This window comes from Corvus hawaiiensis, chromosome 26 (genome assembly GCF_020740725.1).
Source record: "Corvus hawaiiensis isolate bCorHaw1 chromosome 26, bCorHaw1.pri.cur, whole genome shotgun sequence".
In the NCBI taxonomy this organism is placed as follows: Eukaryota; Metazoa; Chordata; class Aves; order Passeriformes; family Corvidae; genus Corvus; species Corvus hawaiiensis.
In genome coordinates, this window is record NC_063238.1 from 42,554,066 (window position 1) to 42,578,299 (window position 24,234).

A 24,234-nucleotide genomic window follows, 5' to 3' on the forward strand; every position below is an offset into this window, starting at 1 on the left:
AGTTTCACAGTTTTGGCCCTGAATGAGCTTAAGCACCTACAAGATTTCTCTGAGCATTTTCTTTGCTCAGCCTTTACTGACCAAAGACTGTGTCAGCTCTTTGGAAAGGGAGCATGTAACTGAAATCAGTGCAGGTGAGAATCCAGTTTAATATTTGTTATTCTTTTCTAAAACTTCACGGTACCCAAAACCCCATAACATATAGAGGTAACATTTTTTTTCTCTTTTTTTTTTTTTTTTTTCCTGGTGAGAAATATTTTTGTCAAAAGATTTTGCTTTTCCCAAAGAGTAAAAAATATATAATTTTGTTAAATTCTCCTCAATAATTCCTATGGCATTTTAATTAAAGCCATTTTTGAAATGCTTTATTTACTAGAGGAAAGCTGCATTTATAATACATGACACATTTAAAGATGAATTTAAATGGCACTTTCAATCATGTTGTCAGGAGAAAACATTGTGGATGAAAATGGAACAAAATCACAAATGCTGGTTGGATTGAAACCTATGAAATGAAATCTAAAGTAAGATTTGGCATTTTTCATGAGATATCTTGCTTGGTTCTTTTTAAAGGCCTTAAAAAAAATGTAATAGTATGTTTTGCTTATTTGTCCTGCTCTTTCAGTGGTGTTTCTCATGAATAAATGTAGCGTTCTGTGCATACAGTGGGATCAAATAAGCATCTAACCGATGTGTTGTAAATGGCACATGTAATTGTGGAAGTGCTTAGCTCAGATCCAGCAGAGCAAATTCTAAAGCAGCAGTGCACAGTAGGGGAATCTGAGCTAAGTTAATTTTTAAATGTACAAAAACAGTAACAGAAAAAGAAAAAAACAGAACCAGACAAAGCATCTTGACTTTCATGGTTTTAAATGAGCAGAATTGGAGAGCAGGAGCACGTTAAAAACACAAACAATAGAGATGAATTAACAGCTACTTATCTTACAGCACATTGTATGGCAAATCTGGAGGCAAAGAAATAGCATTCCCCAGACACAGGGGATGTAATTAAAATCTGTAACATAAGGTAAAACATTTCTACAATGAAGGGGGGGAAATAGGCAAAAATATTCACAATGATAGCAGCACACAGTATAAAACTTAGCTTTTCTTTCATACAATTAGTGCTTGGTTATAGCAGGTTTAACAGGACGTGATCAGTAGCGCAGACATGGATGTAGGGCCTGAATGTGCAATGCCTTGAGAATCCATTCCACTTCCCAGGGTGATCACAGGCTCTGCAAAACCAAGAACAGCTGGTGAGTATTCACAGGATCCTCGAAGGATTTCTGATGCAAAGCTGTCACTGATGGAAGGGTGGCTGCTCCCCAAAAAAAGGCACAGTCAACGACGAAGCAGATTAAGCTTAGGAAAGTCTATTTTAACTGATTCCAGTCTAAGGTAATTGTGGAAGTGGAAGGAATGAGGAGACTGGGACAGTTACCCACAGAGGATGTGGACTCCCATCCCTGGAGTTGTTCAAAACCAGGTTGGAAGGGGCTCTGAGTAACCTGGTTTAGTGAAAGATTCCCTGCCCATGGCAGAGAGGTTGGAACAAGATGATCTTTAAGGTCCCTTCCCACCCAAACGTTTCCATGGTTCTGTGGTTCTATGACTGAGAGTACAGACAAAACAAATTCATCAAGAAAATAGAGCATAGGCTGGTGTACCAAGGAAAAGAGTAGATTTTGTGTTCTCTTCAATGCCAGCAGTTCTCATACCTGGAGAAAAGTGCATTTAGTTTTAAAAATACATTTTTCTGCAAAATAGACAAATAATAGAAGACAGTCTGTGACACTGGTGCACTTTGCAGCACAGAATATTTCTAAGAAATTTTAATGTTTCCCATTTTGCCAATCAATGAAAACCTTAGACACTCCTCTGACCAGGAACAACTCATTATAACTTGTAGATCTCTAATTAGAGATCAAAACTATGTAGATCTAAACCACAAAATGTTTACACTATTCATATAGACAGTTAATGGAATTTTAAAAAGGCAACTTTTTATGAGAGAGCCTGTTCCTCTCCAATTACTGTAAAAGAAACTTCTTAAGAAAGACGTCAGCAGCAGGGTAGCACCTCCGGGATCAGCACTACAGACTTCTGAGGTTACACAGATCGTATTTTTTCACTCACCACCCCACAAAACAGCCCTGTGTGTTTGTAGGAAGCATCACCTACATGATGAAATACATCAGCAGGCTTTTGTAGTGTTTGTGTTTATTCTACCTCTACTTCCTTAGTGACTATTGTTTGTGTGTACATGCAGTGTAAGAAAATCTTGTTAAATTTGTTATCCAGGGTGAGGAAAGGAATGAAAAACTGGTTTGTTATTATTATTACTGAAGATATAACTGATAACAACTTTTTTTTCTTTTTTTATAATATTTTTAGTACAGGTAAAAGCCTTAGAAACACTGTTTTAATTATGCTTTACTGCAAACCAACAAGGTGTTAAAATAGTCCATGATCAGACACAAAGCAGCCAAATATAGACACACACATATTTCTATTTATGCTAGTTTTTTAAACTGCTCATAATAAGATTGTTCAGATAATATTTTGAAACCAGATGTCCATTGTGTGCTGTGCTGCAGATACAAAGCATAGATGAGGGTTCCTCCCTTGTATTCACATAAACACCTCAAAGAGGCAATAGAAACACTCTAATGTGAAGGGTACTCTTCTGAAGATGACATTCATCGCAGCTAATTCAAGGTGTAAGTACCTCCATCTGAGTATAATGACTCCCAGGCTTCAGGCTCCTATTACATTAATTACAGATCTAATCAATACAGCTGAAATTTTTTAGGGTGGGGATCATCTGAATAAAGTAATCAACTCCCTATTGACCTAAATTTCACTGGCTGGTATTGACTTGTATTAACTGCAGAGGGATCTTCAGGACGACACTCTCAGATGCAGAAAGGTTCATTCTGACATCTAAATTTAGCTGCACCAATTCAGCTGGCAAAGTCCTTTTAATGTCGCAAAAGGAGTTGCTCGAGTCACTCACATAAGTGGAAAAGCTCTGGAAAGGGAATGGACACCACTAATCATTTAACCTTTCCTTCCACTTGGGAACTATTCTCGCTTTTCTCTTCATTTATTTCACAGAACTTTTAAAAGAGGCAAGGCTTTAAAGTGACCCTTGAAAGCCCCTTCCAACCCAAACCATTTTATGGCCTTATACAATTCTATGATATTTCTACAGGTGCCAATCACCAACATTTATGGCCATAAAAGTCACAGAATCACAGAATGGTGATTCTGGAGATGAAGCAGGGTGATCAGGACTGTGAAAAGCTGGAATTTGAATAGCTCCAAGGCTTTAGGCTCCATAATTCTCAGCATCCTGTTTTCCTCTTTGACCACTCTTCTATTAAAAAAAAAAAAAAAAAAAGCTTATGTTTAAACAAATTTTCATATATTTCAGGTTGTGCCCATTGTCTTTTGACCTGTCAGTAGAAATCACTGAGAAGAGCCTTGTTCTACCTTCTTTATCCCCCTGCCTCAGGTATTTATAGATGGGAAAGGTCCTCCTGAGCCTTTCCTTCCCCAGGCTGCAGTCCCAGCTCTCTCAGCCTCTCCTCATGTGTCAAGGAGCTCCTGTGTAGGCACACACATGCCCGTGTACAGGACAAGAAGAACACAGATCTTGTGGACCTTGGATAGGATTCTCCTCCACGGACTGGGATGAAGGGTACCAGGGGTTAGACATGAAATCAAACCCTACTACCAGCCCAGGTCATTGCTCTTAGCAGGCCCTGCAGCTACTGGGGATTCTGAATTTTGATTTGCAGGCAGGGAAAATATTTAACGTTAAAAAAGCCATTTGAATTAGAAATAGGTATTCTACAGACTTGGAGTGCAACAAGAGAGATTCTCCAGAACACAAGCTGGCTAAAAGATATTCTGGGCCAACAACCCAACAGACTTCATATATGTTTCAGGTTTACTTGAGGGTAAAATGAGTTATTATGAGTTACTGAGAAAGAACTTGAGTTCTGTCATACTCTAGGTTACGATTAAAGATGGTTTTTTACTTTTTGCTGTAGTAACAATTACACTGAGTTTAGCAGATCTACTTACAAAGTATACAGTCTTGTCTTGGTTGCTATACAAACAGAGAAATAAATAACAATCTTTAGAAAGAAAGAAATTAAAATTATGTTAGAACATATCTTAGGGGTTTTATTAATATCTGGGGAACTTTACCAGTAGAAACCTGTCTGACTTGAGGCTTTGTCTGTGCATTTTTCTGTGAGTTATTTCTATTACTTTCATAGTCATTCAAAGGAAACAAATTTATTTATCTTGATTTTTTTTTTTTCTTCATGCATAAAGAGAGAGGGCAAATAAAAAAAGGACCCTGCTGCTATCAGGGTGCTAAAATTACGTTTCTGTGCAAGCTGACAGATCTCTTTACTAAGAACTGTAAAAACAGACTGTAAAGAGCTGCTTCGGCCACATGGTAGCTCTAAGCTGCCACAGAAACCTGAGCTATGGATCCATCCTCCAGCCCTCCTTGGCTTCAGAGAAGCATCTCTCCCTTCTTTGAGGTTTACAGTGTAGACTCTGCTCATTTATTTAGTCTGGGCTGTTCTGCCTGTGAATTAAAGAGGTGTTCTCATGGGACGATAAATTATCCAGAGTAATAAACTAATTTGTCTCTACCTGCTGTTATTTCAAATCAAGTGAGATCTCTGTCTAGGCAAATATGAGGACACGTATCACACTGTGTAAATAAGCTGTGATAACGCAACCTTCGACTTTTGCAAATTTGTATGGATTTAAGAATTTCTCATAGATATGAATCTCAATGAACTTCTCTGTTGGAGAAGGCTCATCCAGATAAATCATAGTGCATTATTAATAGTAGATGACCATTATATATGCAGAGGGTTTTGGCCAGTTAAATGGTTCTCTGAAAGTGTGAAACAATGACATTCATTAGAAGCTGACTGATATGATCAGAGGTGGCTCACGAAATTATCAAGTGGAATTCTGCATCTGTGAAAGAGGAGAGATGATCCAAAGCTCATTAAAGTCCACATAAACACTCTCACTGACTTTATCCAGCCTTGCACCAGGCCCATATGAAAGCTCTTGCAGCTGCTCTGCAAAGTCATAGTCTGCAAACCCACACTGTTAAGGAAAGACTGATTGATTGTCCAAAGGATGGAAAATATAGGACAGAATGAACAGATGCATTTTGGTGGTGAGCACTGAAAACATGGACATGAAAACAGCTTGTCTGAGTTATTTAAAGGCTCTTCCTCAACATGTCAAACTCAGGCACGGAGTGAGCACGTGCCAGAGCTGGACCCTCAGCACAGGTATCCTGAGTTGCAGCCAACAGAAAGGAAATTTAAAGTCCTTGAGTCAATTTTGCCTTTTATTTTTTTGTTTATTTCATTTTTATTTTCTTTTATTTTGATTTTTTTCAGTGTTCTAATGGACCCCTTTCCAAGGCACTACTCGCTTTTGATATTTTCAAACTGAAACTTTCCCATATGCAAATTTACACTAATTAAACCCATGTCACAATATACTTTATTTATCTACTTTCCTCTGAAACTGTTGCATATTCTATAGAGTTTCAGATGTAAATTGCAAAGTAGCTTCCAAATATCACAGAGCTGAAATCCTGTGACACCATCTCATTCATGATAAGAATGTAGAACCTAAATTAATCTGTGAGGCTGATGGTGGAGGGAGCATCTTGTAACATGAGGATCTAAATTTTCTATTTCTGAACCCCCTAAGAGAGTATTAAAAGGAAAGTAGGAAATCTCTGGTTGTTTACATTTTTCTGGCTCTAGTCCCTTGTAGTTGCTAATATTCTGATTTTCTTTTCCTGACAATATGGTAAATATGCTTTGGTTCTCTGTTCAGGATTCAACAGATCACCAGCTTTGGATATCGACATCGAATTTACCCTAAGTCAGATAACCTTTCTCTGCAGCTGGGGTGCAATTCACAGCTTAACTCATTTGAAATTAATCTCTTCCATCTGTGCTGGTGGGAAATGGCCTCTGAAAACCCTTTCTGATCACTTTGATAAAGGTTTCAACAGGGGCCTGATATAATGGCTTTATTATATACATAAATTTTAGTGATGCATTTTCAGGATAGAAAAGAAAAAAAAAGACATGGAAAGGAAGAAAAAGGTCACAATACTAAGAAAACCTGTGGTGTTTCCTGTCTCTTTCAAGTTGAAGTTAATCAGATAGCAGATTAATCTGAGAATTATATTACTGACATTGTAAACCTTCCAGGCCTTTAGCTGGACCTTTTTTCAAGGGTAGTACATGATGATGAGATTTTGCCTTCAGTAAAGACTGTTTCATCAGCTAAAGTTCGTCTTTTTAAAGAATCCTTCCCAGTAATTTTCTAGGGAAGCAAATGATGTCCACTTTTCATTACAGGATTTCTTTAGTGCACAACTGCCCACAGCAGGAAAGCGGCTGTTTTTATTCAGCCACACTGGTCATTTCTGCTTATACTGGAGTTTTAACAGCAGCTTCTTAAAATAGGACAGACCTAATAACCCAAGAGTCTTGTGTCAGAAAAAAAATGAGATGGCAGGATGATGATATACCCCGTGCAATATTGCTTAATATTCACTTACACATTTATTTCCCCTGTGCATTCTCTAAATGGCATCAATGGTTCCCAGCAGCCACCTTTGTTTCAACTTCACTGAAATAATTTCTTTTTTCTGTTTAGAAAGATGCCTCAGTAGAAATCCAGGTCCTTTGGAAGTATAGAAGATTTTTGGCCCTGATATCAAGTTCTTCAAATTTGGCAGCTGCAGATCATTGTTAAAATAGGAGTTTTAGATAAAGATATTAGTGTAAGTGCATGGGCATCTTTTAGGGACCATCACAAGAGCACAGGTGGGTTTTGTGGAGAGTATGGGTTAATCCTAAAGCACAACTAAATCAAGGAATTAGATAACACTGGGAACAAAACAAGACAAAAAAACCCCCAGCAACAAATCCCAAGCCCATAGTCCAGGCACTGTTTGGGGGTCCAAGGAAGGTGTTGTCTATCTAAGTCACCTCCTTGGGATTCACTACATTAAAATAAATCCCAAATCTTTTCCATCTTCGTGCTTGAAGTTAGTCATGTGCCCAGTAGGAATTTGCCCCATGCATTTCTGTCAGAACCCTAAAGATTTGTCTTAGCAGTGAACAGGGCATGGCAAAGTTTTTAAGAAACGTGCAACTGGTACTCATATAAACCTGTAAAAAAAGGTCTGCAGCAGTTCAGAGTTTGCACCTGGGAGGCAAAGCTGCAGAGGATGGCATAATAATGGCAAGAGATATAATAGCTGATATCACATTTCAGAAGTGAATATTGCTAGCTGAACTTTGGGGATCATGAGAAAATTCATTTCACAAAGGTGGAATGCCCAGCGCCTGGGAGGTGACACGTAATGAATTAGAGTAATTTGCCCAACCTGTTAAAAACAAATGCTGTTATAGAAGTAGCAGGACCATCTGCATAAAGATTTTTAAATTACCTGATGTTGAATATGTGAAACATCGGGTAATGACATTGCAAACTCAGCTCTGATTAAATGGTAAGTGAAGAGTGAATCTCAGCAGCATTGTCTTATCACATTAAAACAAGGGGAAAATCTATTTATGAGTGAGTTGACCTCATTTTTTCTCTCATAGCCCGCTGTACGTGGCAGAGTTGGGTTTGATTGAAAAGTCATTGCATAGTTCTTTAACATGACAGTGTTTAATCCAAGTAAAAGTTCCTTTCAACCTCCAGCAACATTTTTTTTTTGAGTGATACACTTGATATAAGCCCTGAATGCATTTTTCGAGGTTGTGTGAAGTTTAAAATTTGGGTTCTAACAAGTTCACCCAGAAAGTTTTGACAGGAAACCCCAGGAGCTACCTAAAGCACAAACTTCATGCCTGTACTACAGCAAGTAAGAAGAGAGAAAGAATCAAACCCACTCAATAATAAGGTCTTGCTTCTTCTCAAGGTCACAAATCACAGAAGATGCTTCCTCCAAAAAAATGTGTACTCATTTTCTCTTAATATTACTTTTCTTGTAGAAGCATTGTCATCCTGTTTAGCCTGGAGAAAAAGGAGGCTGAGGGGTGGCCTTATTGCTGTCTACGCCTACCCGAAAGGGAAGTTACAGTGAGGTGGGTGTCAGTCTCTTCTCCCAGGTAACAAATGACAGGAGAAGAGGAAATGGTCTCAAGTTGTGCCAGGGAAGATTTAGAGTTGATATTAAGAGAATTTCTTTCACAGAAAGAGTTGTAAAGCATTGGAACAGGCTGCCTAGGGAAGTGGTGGAGTCACCATCCCTGGAGGTGTTCAAAAAATGTGTGAGTATGCACCTGAGGACTTGGTTTAGTGGTGAACTTGGTGGTGGTGGTAGGGGGACAGTTGAACTCAATGACCTTAGAGGTCTTTTGGAACCTTAATAATGCTATGATTCTACTTCTCAAAAAAAATCCTTGTCATTTGGGAGTTCCTTCACAACACTGCAATAACAAACTAAAGAAATTTATCTGGAGTCATCTTTTTCTGAGGACTGAAATGCAGAAGAGTGAGGCTCAAGGTGCAGAGAAGAGCTATGACTTTATTTTGTTGCCTTGACAAAAAGGTTAAAATTTCCAGCAATCTATGATCTAAATTTAAGTGACTGAATGACCAAGAAAATACCATTGGTTGTTCTCCATCCACGGGTTCACTTTGCACTTTAAGCTGCAGTAACTTTGCTCAGCTACAAGAGGGTTCTGTGAAAGAGGCCACATCTCTTCTGGTCTGAGAAGCCACTGCCTTTCTCTAGCAAGACAGGGCTCCCTGACTCACATTTGGCAATTCCTGTAGTGAGGAGGGAGGAAGGAGAGAGAAGAGCAGCTTCATGAATATGTGGAATTATTCTGGGAAGCACTCAGGATAATGTGAAAATGAGACACATAAAACACTGGCCAGCTAAGAGACTAAGAGAGATTAGATAGCAGACCTGGCAAGTCATCCATTTGCACCAATGTGGCAAATCTTGTGGTATTTTGGGAACAGGCAGAATTACTGGCATTTGGCTTTCATCTTGGATTAAGGATCAGGAAGAAAAATGCTGACTTATGTTAAAATGTGTCTGGTTGCAGGACAAATTCAAGGAGATGGATGCTTCAGCACTGGAGTACACAGCCAAGGCTGCCAAGGATGCAAATCTCTCAGTGCCCATCCAGTGCCTCGTTACTATTTCACCATCCCTGAGAACCTGCCGTGGGGAAATACCAGGCTTTCACCTTGCAGCTGCTTTTAACTACAGAGCAAGCAAATCAGAGCTGTAAAAGGTGACAGAAACCCTTAAATTCTCATTCACGTGTTACTGGAAATAAACCTTAAAAAAGCCCACAAAATGGTTGGCATTAAACTATTCCAGCTAAGGGAGCAAGAGCTGTGTGCTCCAGTTCTGCTTAAAGGGAGCTGGTGGAAAGAATAATGTGGTTTGTGCAGAGCTAGAGAAAATGAGAGCTGAAAAGGTTTCCTGTGAGGAAAGAAAAACACACTGGCATAGCAAGTGTTGCTGTCTCACACACTGATGGGTGTTTTCACAGCAGCAGCAATACATATTTAAACACAGGAAATACCTTCCTCAGATAATTTTTTAAAAGACTACTTAACTATGAAGGAAACAAAACTGACTTTAGTCAATGAGGACAGAGATGGAATGGATAAAACTCCTAACGCTGGAAATAGAACTGCAACTTCACAAGGTTTTCATTAAGAACAGCACTGGAAATAAATTGCTGCATAGAGAGATATTTAAAAAAGAACTAATAAATTATATAGATGTAAATACAATGCATTTTTTTCATCCATCTGAGCTCTGGCTGTTATACTCTGGGTGATGCTGGTTTTACACACATATGTTGGTGTTATTCCCACAGATGGTGCCAGGGCTGAGGCACAGGATGGAAGGATGCTTCACATGTTTGCTTTGCTTACACTCTAACAGTAAGTGCTGGATTAATGCAAACCCTAATCCAGAAAGGAGATATTTTAGTAGACACCAGGGAGACTAATGCAGTTGATCCCTGTTTATGGCAGGAAAATGCACATATGTCAGGGATTTCACTCTGATATTTGTAGATAACCTTGATAAATCTTTTGGACAGCTCCTCATTTGGACCTTAGTGGGCTGTTCATACATACGGGTAAAAACAGCTGAGCTGACTTTCCTTTTGATCTCTTCCACCATCCTTCCAGTGTAGATGGGTGAAATATCCTGCCTAGTGGATGTTTATTCTGTTTTCTACTGCTCTAGAGTAGTCAATATGGAATATTATGGATGAGATTCTTTTCTTTCAAATTCAAATGCTCCAGATCAACACAAATCACCCTCATTTCTCTTTAGAGAGGAGAGAGGACAGTCTGGCTCATCTTTAATGAATCTATCCAATAGCTAAAAAACCAAAAATCTATGTATTAGCCTGAAAGGGAACATCAAGTGACAAGTTCAGGTTTGGTTGTCTAAACTTCAGTGACATTAATCTCATCTTTCTTCTGTTCACAGGTTTTTATGATTTGGCTTGCATATTTTTTCTATAAATAATTTTTAGTGACCAGATAGACGAGTGTTGCAACCACTAGTATCAGAAAGAAGCCGTTATTCATAATGTGCCCTGAAATTTAGAACATCTGCCCGCCCTTCCTTCCTTCCTTCCTTCCTTCCGAATTCCTTCCGAATTCCTTCCTTCCTTCCTTCCGAATTCCTTCCGAATTCCTTCCTTCCTTCCTTCCGAATTCCTTCCTTCCTTCCGAATTCCTTCCGAATTCCTTCCTTCCTTCCTTCCGAATTCCTTCCTTCCTTCCTTCCTTCCGAATTCCTTCCTTCCTTCCTTCCGAATTCCTTCCGAATTCCTTCCTTCCTTCCTTCCGAATTCCTTCCTTCCTTCCGAATTCCTTCCTTCCTTCCTTCCTTCCTTCCTTCCTTCCTTCCTTCCTTCCTTCCTTCCTTCCGAATTCCTTCCTTCCTTCCGAATTCCTTCCTTCCTTCCGAATTCCTTCCTTCCTTCCTTCCTTCCTTTTTTTTTAATGTACACACAGAGTGTTCCCATTTTCATATGGAATCCAGATTATCTTCATTTTCTTGGGCAGCATTATTGGAAATAAACATAAGTATCAACTCTCATGCTAGATCCTACTGAGACCCATCTAATGAAAACCTTATAAATTCTTTAGTTACCGCATGGATACAACTCCCATCTTATTTTCCCCATAATGCTCTTCATGCATGGAAAAGCAATCCTCTCCTCTAATATGTATGTTCTCCTGCCATTCTCACCAAAAATGAATAAAATAAAATCCACAGACTGAAGGGAAGAATAGAAAAATATTTCAAAGAAAGAACTCTGAGTTACTAAGCAAGAAACAATGTCAGAATTTCCTGAGCATGAAAATCAGAAGCTTGGACAGTGCCTGAGAGAATATTTTATGTACATCTGTCATTACTCTTCCTTGGGTGTCTGTTCATGGGTGCTGCTGGAGACAGTGAATGGGTGAAACATTCTTTTGTGCTGGCCAGGCTGGGTGTCCTCACATTCCCCAAATCAGCTTTGTCAGATTTATCAGGGTGCTGCGTCCATTTAACTCCTCCCTGTTTATTATCACTGCTGGGAAGAGCAGCACTAAAGGGATTAGGTAGAGTTCCAGAAGTGTCCTCATTTTCTTTTGAAAAGAAACAGGAGTTTGTTGGGGAGGGAGGATAATCATGAGTAGTCACTGAAGAGCCAGTTGTGCATTATATAGTCTGCATTGTGCCTCTGGTTCCATTTCTGTGAACAGAAATGATTAAGATTTTACTTACTCCTTAGCATGCAGTGCTATAAGGGATTAAGAGACAAAAGAGGGGAGATGAAGTATTTAAGGGCTCCAGGAGACAAAGAGAAAACTTTTGGGCTTCAAAGAAGCCTTTTTACAGCTCAAGTCTACTAATAAACTACTAAACAAAAGGCAGAGAAAGAAGAAAGGAATATTTTTTTAGGCATTTTTAACATATCTTGGATACTACAGTGACTGAGGTGTTTGATATGCTTAACATAAAAGTGAAAAACTAGTGTAGACAAAATACAAGATAGGAAACTCCAGGGAGTTACTGTGAATCCATGGAATGGAAAGAGATTTTTCAGTTTTCTTTATGTCTGTGTAGTTGTTTGAAAAGCAGAATAATTTTGGTAGTTGATGCACAGCCTTCTCTGTCCAGCATAACCGAGATCTCCAAGACAATGGCATTTAGCAATGAATTTTGGCACTGCCCATGGACTTTTTCAGAGTGATTTTACTGGACATCATATTTAATGGGATTGAACAGAAGCCTACACATCCTCACATGCGCCAAGCAAGTGGAGATCCTCTCCCCTCGGATACTGAAATTTCCTCTTAACAAGAATGACAGCAGCACTGAAAAACAAAGCAAGCAACCACAGAACAAAAAATCCATAGTATTTATTATTTATCAGCTGCAGTTGGCAGCAGTTGGAAGAATCAGAATAAACTCAAAGTGTACCTTGCCAAGTCTCTCTTTAGATATCTTTTGCCTTCACTGCATGGGATTCCTAGTTTGGAATTCCTTCTTTGGAGGTGGCAGATTCCTGCAGCACCACACCCCAGTCCATCACTCGAAGTGACACCTCAAAGCACACAGATCCTCTCTATATCCCCCCCTCAATAAAGCTGAAGTGCAGCTGCATCTGGAAATAAAGAACTCCCTCCTCCTCTGCAGCAGATGGAGCCCAGAGCACACCCTTGTCTCAGAAGCAGTTGGAAAGATGTAGTTGGAAAGATTCCTCCACAGTAGGAGAGACCACATGCTCTTAGGAGAGCAGTTTGCCTGTTATCACCAACTCTGAGGATGAAGGAGAAGTGAATCATTATGAGAAGGATGGGAACACTCACTGATACATGTCAGGCTGTGATTTAGACCAGCTTCATCTTTGTTCTTTGGTGAGGAATAGTAAATATTTTAAGGGGAAACCACGATGCTACTTAAAAAGCACTTACCTAATTAAACCTCAAGTGCAGAAATCTTTATTCTGCAGAGCAGCACTCTGTGGTGCTCAGCACCTCAGGCTATACCTCAGCCATATGGCACTTTAATAGGCACTAGCAGAGGGAGCCCTTTTTATATTTTAACAGATGGGTGCAAGCTACTGGGGTTGGAGCAGAGGGCAGAATGAAAGAAAATGTAAGGAAAGAAAATCAAGAAAAAGTTCAAAGGATGAATTCTTACTGAACTCTTCCACTTCTGCTTAAAACAGCTTGAGGTCTTGTTTCTTTCCTAGAAGGAGCTTCTGTTGTTTCCGGCCCCTTGGACTCAGACTCGCTGATCACAAACCATTTCACAGCAGATTTACTGTGTGAGGCATTGTCCTTGCAGCAGAAATACTGCTGATTTCAGTCTGCTGGTCCAGAAAATACTTGCATAAGTTTAAGAGTAGGATTCAAGTTTTACTAGTGGGTTTTTTTTGCTGTACCTGTGCCCCTGCATATCTCAACAAGTTTGGGCTGTACAAAAAAAGACTAGAAGACCTCAGAAGGGAAAGTCAGTGCAGAGCATGTGGCAGAGGAAACAGGGTAAAGAGAATCTAAGAATTGAGAGACCTATTTGAAAATAACTAATTTATTGAAATTATTAACTTTCAGATAGGTCCTGATCTTGTGGCCAAGAAGGCCAATGGGATCCTGGGATGCATCAGGAAGAGCATTGCCAGCAGATTGAGGGAGGTGATCCTGCCCCTCTACTCAGCCCTGGTGAGGCACATCTGGAGTGCTGTGTCCAGTTCTGGGCTCCACAGGACAAGGGAGACATGGAACTCCTGGAGCAGGTCCAGGGAAGGACTGTGAAGATGATTTGAGGACTGGAGCATCTCTCTTACAAGGAAAGGCTGAGGGAGCTGGGGATGTCCAGCCTCGAGAAGAGACTGAGCGGGGAGCTCATCCCTGCCTGTCAGTGTCTGCAGGGAGGCCTCAGAGCAGGGACCAGGCTCTGCTCGGTGGGGCCCAGCAATGGGACAAGAGGAATGGGCAGGAACTGATGCCCAGGAAGTTCCACCTGGACATGGGGAAGAACTTCTTTCCCGTGCAGTGACCGAGCACTGAACAGATTTCCCAGGGAGGGTGTGGAGTCTCCCTCACTGGAGATATTCCAGACCCCTCTGGACACAATCCTGTGCCCTGTGCTCTAGGATGGCCCTGCTTGAGCAGGGAGGTGGCACCAGATGACCCCACTGTGGTCCCATCCACTCTGACCCATTCTGTGATTCCATGTGATCTGGTGAGACTGTGCTTTTAATTACAGCAATTTAATTACAGCAATTAGACTATCAGCCAAAGGGACCATAGGGCTAAAGGAATATTATTCCATTTACATTGTGGTTGCTACATGATTTAATGTTTCCCAAATCTGTTTGGATGGCTGCCATTTCATAGCTTTGTTGCCTCACCCAAAATGTTGTGTTATGCCTGCCACACCTTCCTATCTTTCCTTTCCAGTGTTTCCATAAATACCATTCCTTTCATCACATGCACTTGTTTCCCACTTCACAGGGTAAGTTTAATTTGTCCCAAAAGGCCTGCAGCAACTTGGTGGCAAGTTTTTGCCCTCTGGGGATTGATAGGCACCTCATTCTAGGGAGCTCTGATGCAGAGCTGCATCATTCAGCATGGCATTGCAGATAATGTTCTCTGCTGACATTCCTGCACCAATTCTGGGACTGTATCACCCAGGGTTAAGTACCTGCAGCAGCTCAGATAACCTTCTGCAAGAACACACAACATGCAAGGTATTTAATGTGTGCTCTTGATAAAACACTGTGTTACCTTATTCTATAGAAACTCGGAATCCATAAAATGTATTAAATATTTACTTAATCAGTGATTTTTCTCTATTTGTTCTATCTTCCAGTGTCCATCCATAAAAAAAAATGTTCTGTGAATGTGTTCTCAGAGCATTAATTCCTTTATTGAGAAACTTTCTCATTATTTTAATCCTCCATTTGAATTTCTTATGAAGAAAATTATAATTAATGTAGAGTTTTTATTTTCATTATTATTCATCACTCTCTGCAATAGTTCAGTATTTTAAAAAGGCAAAACTGGATGTTTCCAACAAAGCACAGATTTCATATTGGATTTTACTGAATTTTAACTCCCAGAAATAGTAAACGGAAGTGTGTTAAAATGTTTATGTGTATTTCAAATTGTATTTCCTGAAGTGTCTGTAGATCTATGCCAGATTTGAATGCCTGTGGGGGAAAATTAGATCTACTCATGGCTGTCACACTGGAAGTCTTTTGATGGGCCTAGCAGGTCATGCCAGCCATGGTATCAAATTATATTCTTAGAACATTATCAATTCTTATATTAAAATTTCCTTTTATTTAACACTCTGGAGACTTTTGACTGGAACTACCTGGTTTATATGTTTAGGGTTTTTTTTTATTTTTTCCTACATGGCCAGGCCTGTTTTGGTCAGGTTTTACTCAATAATTGAGAAGAAATTGTCATGGATCAGCTGTACACAGGGGTACGATATTCTAAGTCCAGCGTGGGGTTCATGCAGTCAACAACAGAGTTTCGGCAATGCATCTGCTTTTTTCTGCTTTGGAAATGCCTGGTTTTAGTTGGGTTTTTTTTTGGGAGGGGGATTCTTTTAATGGATCTTTTCTAGCTGAACCAAACCTGTGCAAACTGAAAGCAAGAAGCTCTTCCAACCTGAAAGTGAGAAAACAGCCGTGATGAACCCTCTGTTAGGAAACTGGAAGGCGTTGCACCATCTTTGGGAAGCTGGTTGTAAAACTGCTGCAAATATACTGGGTCTGGTTCTCGCATTAGGAACATTTTATGCTTAATGTAATTCAGTTTATGGCCCCAATGCACTGCAAGAGTGGTGTAAATTGGCGTTAAAGTTAATGAGAATTAGGCCTAGGGAGTCTAATATTTGCTTTCTACAGTGTTTGAAATTACTTCTGTTGTTTTATAGCAATGTTTAAAAGTCAGCACAGAGACATTATAAATAAAAAAACTTGGGTCACATCCATCCCTCTATCCATCCATCCAAGAGAAATGCAACATTTGATACAGAATGTAAGCCCTGATTTAATTACAAGTAGGATTAATTTGGCCTTTTAAATGTAGATGTGGATACAGTACTTTCTCTAAATCCATGTCTTTCAATCATTTAAAATCAGCAACACTTTATTCAAAGGTAAAAGTTTTCATGAGCTTCATTTCACATTTCTTCTGTGAGTAAAAAATGATGCAAGGATAACAATGATAAATGCAAATAGTGTCTCATGAATAAGTTTCAAAATGCTGACAGAAAATATTTGCCCTTGAATGAAAGAAATGCTTTGGGAAAACAGAAACAGAGATTTCCTTTACCTTCAAATGTAATAACCTTTTTAATGACTTGGGAGCCATCTGATTGTTTGTTATGAAACTCCCTGTTTCTGCTTATGTAGGGATTTTGTTTATTATTATGGTGGTATTTGTCTTTCTCGATCTAAAACTGGTTGGTGCCCAAAGGAAAGCATTAAAAAAGAATTCACAAATTTCTGGTATTTCATCATTTCAGTTATATTTTAGCAAATATTCAGATCTCTGAGGTACTCTCAGAACTGTATTTTGCAGTGGTGTTATATTTCTATGAGGCTGGAGAGAAATATCGCAGAAATCCAAGAATACAAATGCATTGAGACTGTTCTTTTTAGAAGGGAAAATCTGTATGACTACAAAAAAGCAGTTGCAATCCATGCAGATGCTCTTTGCATTTTCTTACTAAAAACTATCATTTTTATATGGACCAAAATAAAACAAAAAAATACTTTTAAGTATATTCACTGCCATACATTATTTGAAGACAAAGGGCAGGAGATAAACCTTAATAATTCACACGACAAGGGGAAAAGGCCTCAAGTTGTGCCAGGGGAGATTCAGGTTGTATATTTGGAAAAGTTTCTTCACTGAAAGAGTGGTTAAACATTGGAACAGGCTGCTCAGGGAAGTGGTGGTGTCACTATCCTTGGGAGTATTTAAAAGATGTGGCACATTTGATATGTTTTACTGGGCCTGATGGGATTCAGTCAGAGGTTGGATCTGATCTTTGAGGTTTTTTCCAACCTTAATGATTCTATCATTCTATGATTTAATACAGGTAATCAAAATATTCCTTGGAAATGGTGCTCAAAGTTCAGTGTCCTGAAAACCATCTCAGAGAGAGAGCAATACTCAAATGACATGGCAAAGGAGGTGTCTGATCTTTACATAAACTTAAGTATTCTTATTTTTTGAAATTTCATAGATATTCAAGGTTGGTCTCTCTATGGTATAAAAATCCTATTGAAGAAGCATTTTTTACATGGACTATCAATTTGTGATAACTGAAAATATGTCTCATGGGAATCTCTGCAAACCTCAGTGACAAAATTATATGCTCCAGGCTTGAGGTTTCTTCCAGGTAATTAAAAAAGGACACATAGCAATCCCAAATCCAGTGAAGAAAAGATCAAATTAAAAATATTGCCTCCAAAATGCTGCAAAGTATAGTCCAGAAAACCATACAAAGGCTTTAATATAATCCTTTAACATAAAACTGGAGTGGTTCTTTTGGAAACTCAAGGAATTATGATTCACTATTCACAGAGTTTAAAATCAAAATACACATAAACATAATTTGTAGCTAATTTTTTTGGGGTAGTCATTACAGAGAATGTTCAATAAGGGACTTGAAGAAGAAAGGGGAAATAAATTTCCTTTTCTTTCCCTATCCAGGGATCAAGAAAGCAGAAATGCCAAGGTCCACTTACTGCCTTGAAACACAAAGGCTGTCAATTAACATTTCTATTTAGAAGTTGGTGTAATTTTCTCCTCTCCAGTATGCACTAATTAGCTCTGGAAATGCAAAATATGTTTGTGTAACTTTGTGGATTCTCATTTTTAAACTTCGCAATCAGAAGGACAGAAATTCCTATTAATGCCAATCTTTTTGCTTAATGCTTTCCTCTTCTGATTTTTTTTTTGTTTGCTTGTTTTGTTTTAAAGCACTGCCAGTGGAAGAACTACACTTATTTTGTAGAATATGTTTCTAAAGTGCATAGATGAGTTTCCAAATCCTATAAAATCACACTTCTTATGGTAAAGGAAGAGAGGAAAAAAAGGACAGTTTGCTGAAGCAAATTATCTCTTGAAGAATTCACAATCACATGGGCTGCCTTCAACATCAGCAGAACATCACACTTCAACATAACCATATGTCATGGTTTAGCATAGTTTGGTTTTTTAGTAAAGAAGGCTCCATCAGCCACGGAAGTGATTCTCTTGCAAAGAGGTGCTTACAGCTTCCTCTGTGACCTGACAGAACCTATCAACTGGCTAGTTTGAATACTGGCAACTTTTTAAGCCACTTAAGAAGCTTGACACACCTCTGTGATCCACATTTAAGAACAAACAGAGCCTCTCTTGTCTTCCGGCTTTCAGACAGGTAGCAAGGAAGGAGAAGGGCCTCTATTCCAAGAGATGAAGATGCTCCCAAAGATGGGTGAAGAGAACTTTTGTTTTTGAACAGCTCAACCTTAAAATGGTACCCCAGTAGCTCAGGATTGGACCCTTGAAAGCAGTTGTGGGGAAAGCTGTAAGTTGGGGAAAGGGACTCTCACATGACGCGAGCAGAGAACCAGCTCGGGCGGCTGTCTCGTTGTGATACTGAAGCCATGAGAGAACTTCTTGTGGAGATGTCTCCATAGCACGAGCAAGAGAGACTCCTCTCCCTAAGTGAACTGGAAAAGATTATTACAGAGGTGGTAAACTGACTGAAAATCTCAAGGGTTGTCTTTTTACATTGTCAAGAAAGGTGGGGGGAGGAGAAGTGTTCTGAAGGTTTAGTCTGATTTTTTTTTCTTTCTTTTAGGTCTGTTACTAAACTTCTTTATATTCTTTTAAGTTTTGTGCCTGCTTTGCTTTTTCCTAATTCTTATCTCACAGAAGCAAAATAAGTAAGTAATGGATATTTTGAACCAAATCACTACACCATAAGTTTGTAGAAAAGAAAAGTTAAATATTCCATCACCAGCACATCCATCTCCTTCTGCCATATGCCATTTCCCTTCTCCTATTTGCATTTGAAAGTCTTCTACAGCGTTGCCTCCATACCATATTTGGGGAAGAGACCTCAGAAGAGACGGCTTGAAAGGGAAACATCTGTCATGGGCCCTGGTGTCACATGCTAGAAGTGACTTTGTGAGTTGACAGTTCATTTGAAGTTGATAGTCCTGTTTTTGCTACTTTCTCTTGCTTTCTAGCCCTGCACACACTGTGCCATGAGGCCTTGACACCCTTGTATTTTTTAGCCCATGGACTCTAAATATGAACTATGTTCACAAAATAATAGAATCAGAATGGTTTGGGTTGGAAGGAACCTTAAAGACCACCCAGTTCCAACCCCTGCCATGGGCAGGGACACCTTCCACTAGACCAGGTTTCTCCAAGCTCCATCCAGCTTGACCTTGGACACTTCCAAGGATGGGGCAGCCACAGCTTCTCTGGGCAACCTGTGCCAGGGCCTCACCACCTTCACAGTAAAGAATCTTTTTCCACTATCTAATCCAAACCTACTCTTTTTCAGTTTGAAACCATATGTTCTAAATTATACAAGCCATGTCTGAACATAAATGAAAACTCACTGGGAAGTTGGGCTCTTGCCTTATCTGTGAGGAATAAAACTCCCTACCTGGTACTCTAGTTTTAGGGATGAGATGGGCAACCAAATGCAGAAGGACCTCATGGAACCTGGAGTGACAAACTGGAAAGTCCAGGTCTCACTGAAGTGTTTTACACTTAAGGACTTAGAATGATCAAAAAGCTTTAGTGATGTTCTGCCAAGAGGTACTGATGCCAAAATTAATTTAGGATCATGGAATATCTCAAGTTGGAAGGGACCCATACTAAAACTAAGCCATCTGGCTAAAAGCGTTGTCCACACATTCCTTGAACTCCGACAGATTTGGTGTCAGGACCACTTTCCTGCTGAGCCCACCAACTGACCTCCCCCTCAGAGAAGAACCTGAAAATACCTCTTATCCTAATGGAAAACCTTTGAATCCTGCTGGATGAGGATTTGGTTTGACCCCCTGTGCTTCCTTAAAGCTTATGTGCTTTCCTCTTCTTTTCATAAAACATTTGGAACAGACCATGTAATTTTCTGTTTTAACAGTGGCTTATTATATATGAGGTCATTAGGAACAATTAAGTGATAAAGTTGAGCATTCTAATAATGGAATTAGAAATCTGAGAAAGTACAGGAAATGTATAATTTACGTAATTTGGGTCCCAGTTCACCCAGTTCTGCTGCTGCAACTGCTATGTGTACCTTCATCACAGCAGACTTGCCTCTGTGACCTCTACCTTGGCACAGAGTGAACAAGATTTACTTTGAATTCCACTCCATTTGTGATAATTAATGAAAACTCAGTGGATTTTAATATTAAATCCCATTGATAGTGGGCTGGATTTGGTTTGTGTTCAGAGAAGAAAGTCACATTTTTCAAAATGACAAAAAAACTCCACCAATAAAAAGGAGAGAACAAAAACATTATTTACAGCTTGAAATGAAATAGTTTGGGATAACTCATTCAAATTCCCTTTTGTCTGTTGAACCAGTGATCTCGTAAAGATGGGAAAAGTGTGTTACAAAGGTAATATCTTTTTTATCCCAATTCTGGTAGCTGCAGGTACTGTGTTCAGCCTTAGTGGAGTACAGGACAGGGTTCTGTGCGTTGTTTTAGATCTTTTAAAAGATGCACACAAGTTTAGCTTTTGATTTCAGCTCTGGAAAAAAAAAAGAGTTTGGTTTTCTCTGTCTGAAGCATCATTCAGTCCTTCTGGCACCAAACACCAAACAGCTGCAAAATTCATTAAAAACTAATATCCTATCATGAGTGGTTACATCAACACCCAAGCTGAAGCCAGTCACCAATGGGACTTTTTTCTTTTTTTCTGTTTTTTTGTTTTTTGTTTTTTTTTAGAACAGCAAAACAACAACAACAACAACAAAAAGACAAGAATTTAGTCAGATGAATATTTCATCACCCGGTTTACTTCTCCACTTTGAACACAAATTGATGCTTCAGCAGGACTACAAGGCAGCCAGCCACCTACAGAACTTCCCCAGGCAGAAATCACATGTACTTTTTGAAGTTAAACAGAAATAAAAGAGTGACAATTTTTCCATTTTGTTCCCCTAATTGCCAGACAAAGTGCAATTTTCTGTTCTGTTCTATCAACCAGATGCCCTTGTCATCCACCATCATGCTACAGTAATGGAACTTGACGTCCTCTTTGTTGTTTCTCGCTGCATTTGTGTGACTCACTGCTCAAAATAAAAATGTACTAAGAATACCAAAGGTTGTTGTCATAGAAAAGTTATGAAATTCCTTTAATCTAATTGCTTTCAGTTAGGCTTTTTTTCAGTTCTGGGGCTTTTGAAGTTGTCTTGATATGCTGTGAGCACTCAGCCATGGGGCTATGTACCAGCCAACACATCAGTTTTCAGCAGAAATGCTGCTAAAGGTGAAGTTTTCCAAGGTACTTTGGCACCAAAGCACCGAGTGCAGACCTGTGCAAACTTCTCAAAGATATGAAAGCTGCTGATTGTTTTTGAATATTTTACTCAGTTGAAAAGCTGTCCAGAAATGACAAATGGCCATGAATTACCCCAGAGCACTACAGTTCACGTGAAGTTGTGGTGCTCACCACTTGAGGTATTGGAGCATCAGAAAAGGTTAAGAGGAAAGGAAGGACCTGTGCCATTGGTTCTTGAAGCTGGGACATACAGGTGAGTCTAAGTAGGAGAAATTCCTTTTGTTTGTTAAGAATTAAGAAAGCAAATCGGCGTTTCCATGATGGCTTTACAGCTCCATGTCAGTAAAAATCTCCGACCAACTTTCATTTGTGAGGTCAATCCAAGACTGAAACAGCAATTTCACTTGGAAAGGTAATGACATACTGAAAAATAGAATGGGATGGGATGGGATGGGATGGGATGGAATGGGATGGGATGGGATGGGATGGGATAGAAAAAAGGAAAGGAAAGGAAAGGAAAGGAAAGGAAAGGAAAGGAAAGGAAAGGAAAGGAAAGGAAAGGAAAGGAAAGGAAAGGAAAGGAAAGGAAAGGAAAGGAAAGGAAAGGAAAGGAAAGGAAAGGAAAGGAAAGGAAAGGAAAGGAAAGGAAAGGAAAGGAAAGGAAAGGAAAGGAAAGGAAAGGAAAGGAAAGGAAAGGAAAGGAAAGGAAAGGAAAGGAAAGGAAAGGAAAGGAAAGGAAAGGAAAGGAAAGGGGAGGGGAGGGGAGGGGAGGGGAGGAAAGGGGAGGGGAGGAAAGGGGAGGGGAGGAAAGGGGAGGGGAGGAAAGGGAAAGGGAAAGGGAAAGGGAAAGGGAAGGAAAAGGGAAGGAAAAGGGAAGGAAAAGGGAAGGAAAGGAAAAGTTCAGTAGGAATGAGGCTACAGTGACCATCCAGACCAGGGGATATATTTTAAAGTTCAGATCACTTTTCTTCTTTACAAAAAAGTAGGTGCAGAAAAGTCAAAGCAAGGACAACAAACACTGAAATAAAACTGATGGACTGACTCATGGGAAGAAACATTAAAATTTAATATATTTAATTTTCCTTAGTGATTTCGGAACATGATGAGAATTTGCAACAATGGCAAATGTAAAATTAGAGGTGGCAGGTCAAACATTTAGAGCCCAAATCAGAACGAGGTGAGGAGATGGTGATGATGGAATGACTGGTAAGAGGAAAATATTCTCCCAAACAAGAGGAAAAGTTTGGGAGGTTTATTATGCAAATGCAATGACATGGTAATGTAGTCAAAAGCATGTAAAATAATCACATTTTACCAAAGTCAATTTATAACTCAGAATTAATCCAGAATTATATAGAATTATAGAGTAGGAATAAATTGAAAGGCTGTATTCCAAATGACTGACAAATCCCACACATAAACTTACATCTGGACTGTGAAGCCCACTGCCCTGTGATGCATTTCAGGTTTTAGTAGAGCAATTGCTAGAGGTGTGGATAATAATGCTATCAAACTTCATCCCAAAATATCAAAAAATATTGAGAGGATATCGCACCTTCACTGTTAATAGTTTTAAACCCCAACTTTGGGAATCAACAATTAGTATGAAATTATAGTTTGGTCAAGGTGCAGGAGGAAGTACTTTCATCTTGTATTTAAAGTAGTCTGCATTTTATTCTGAATAGCTGCACCAGAGCTCAGGGATGCTCCTCTCCTGTGATTCCAGTGTAACTCAAGCCAAGGAGGTTATGGGCTGAAGAGTAAGAATAGAAGTAAATCAATAACATTCTAGGAAGAGGGGATAGGTGAAAATCCTGAAGTGAGATACATTTATAACAAAACCAGACAAATTACTTCATCACAGCACCTCAGCCAGACAGGAGCCTCTCTCCACAGCATCCCAACTGTACTATGGCAGCACGATGGCCTTATAGATCGTTTTTCACCTTCAAGTCTTGTGAAGTTTGTATATATTCTATATATTCTTATTTTAAAGGATTTTTTTTTCTGCATTTACCCTTATACCTCACTCTCACAAGATTTGATGCAGGCTTGACCAAGTCCGAAATTACATAAAATCGTTCTCAACCCAGAATGGGAGTCACAGCACAAGGAAAAGCTACAAATTCAACTATTTTCACAGTCAAAGGAGTTTGAAAAGAAAAGGCAAAATTCTTAAACCTGGAAACATTAACCTCTGTTTCAACAGGACTCTGCCACACTCCTTCTCCCATAACCAATGTCTCATTCCAGGTACAGTGAGTTGTTAATAAAACTTTGCTTGCGTTAGGAATTACATACTCACGTTTTCATCCCAAAGGAATTTTGCTGTGTTCTGGGTGTCAGATGGTGAAAGTAAAACAGAGTTTAAGACTCCTTACAGGCATTTTGAGCCACAAGGAATTCAAATGGCTCACCAAGAGCAGTATGACAAGCAGATGACAGCTTTTTATCACGGAAGTGGATAAAATAAAGCTCAAAATTCTACTGCAACAGCTATGGAAGACAGTGACCCATGTGCTTTAGTACCATTTGTTTTGTATGAATTTATCCTATAATTAGACAGCACAGAGTTCCCACCTTTTTATGCCAGAGTTGCCTAAATTTATT

The 24,234-nt window shown here is 39.3% G+C and overlaps 1 protein-coding gene across 12 annotated transcripts in view; it reads right to left on the reverse strand.

The window, feature by feature from the left end:
• Window positions 1-853: 853 nt before the first annotated feature.
• TSNARE1 (t-SNARE domain containing 1) overlaps window positions 854-24,234 on the reverse strand; it is a 461,355-nt gene continuing 437,974 nt past the window's right edge. For all 12 annotated transcript variants that reach the window (XM_048286664.1, XM_048286666.1, XM_048286665.1 and 9 more), the window contains one exon: window positions 854-1,238. In XM_048286664.1, coding sequence (XP_048142621.1) covers window positions 1,230-1,238 — 9 coding nt within the window. In that variant the 3' untranslated portion in view covers window positions 854-1,229. The remainder of the gene's footprint in view (window positions 1,239-24,234) is intronic.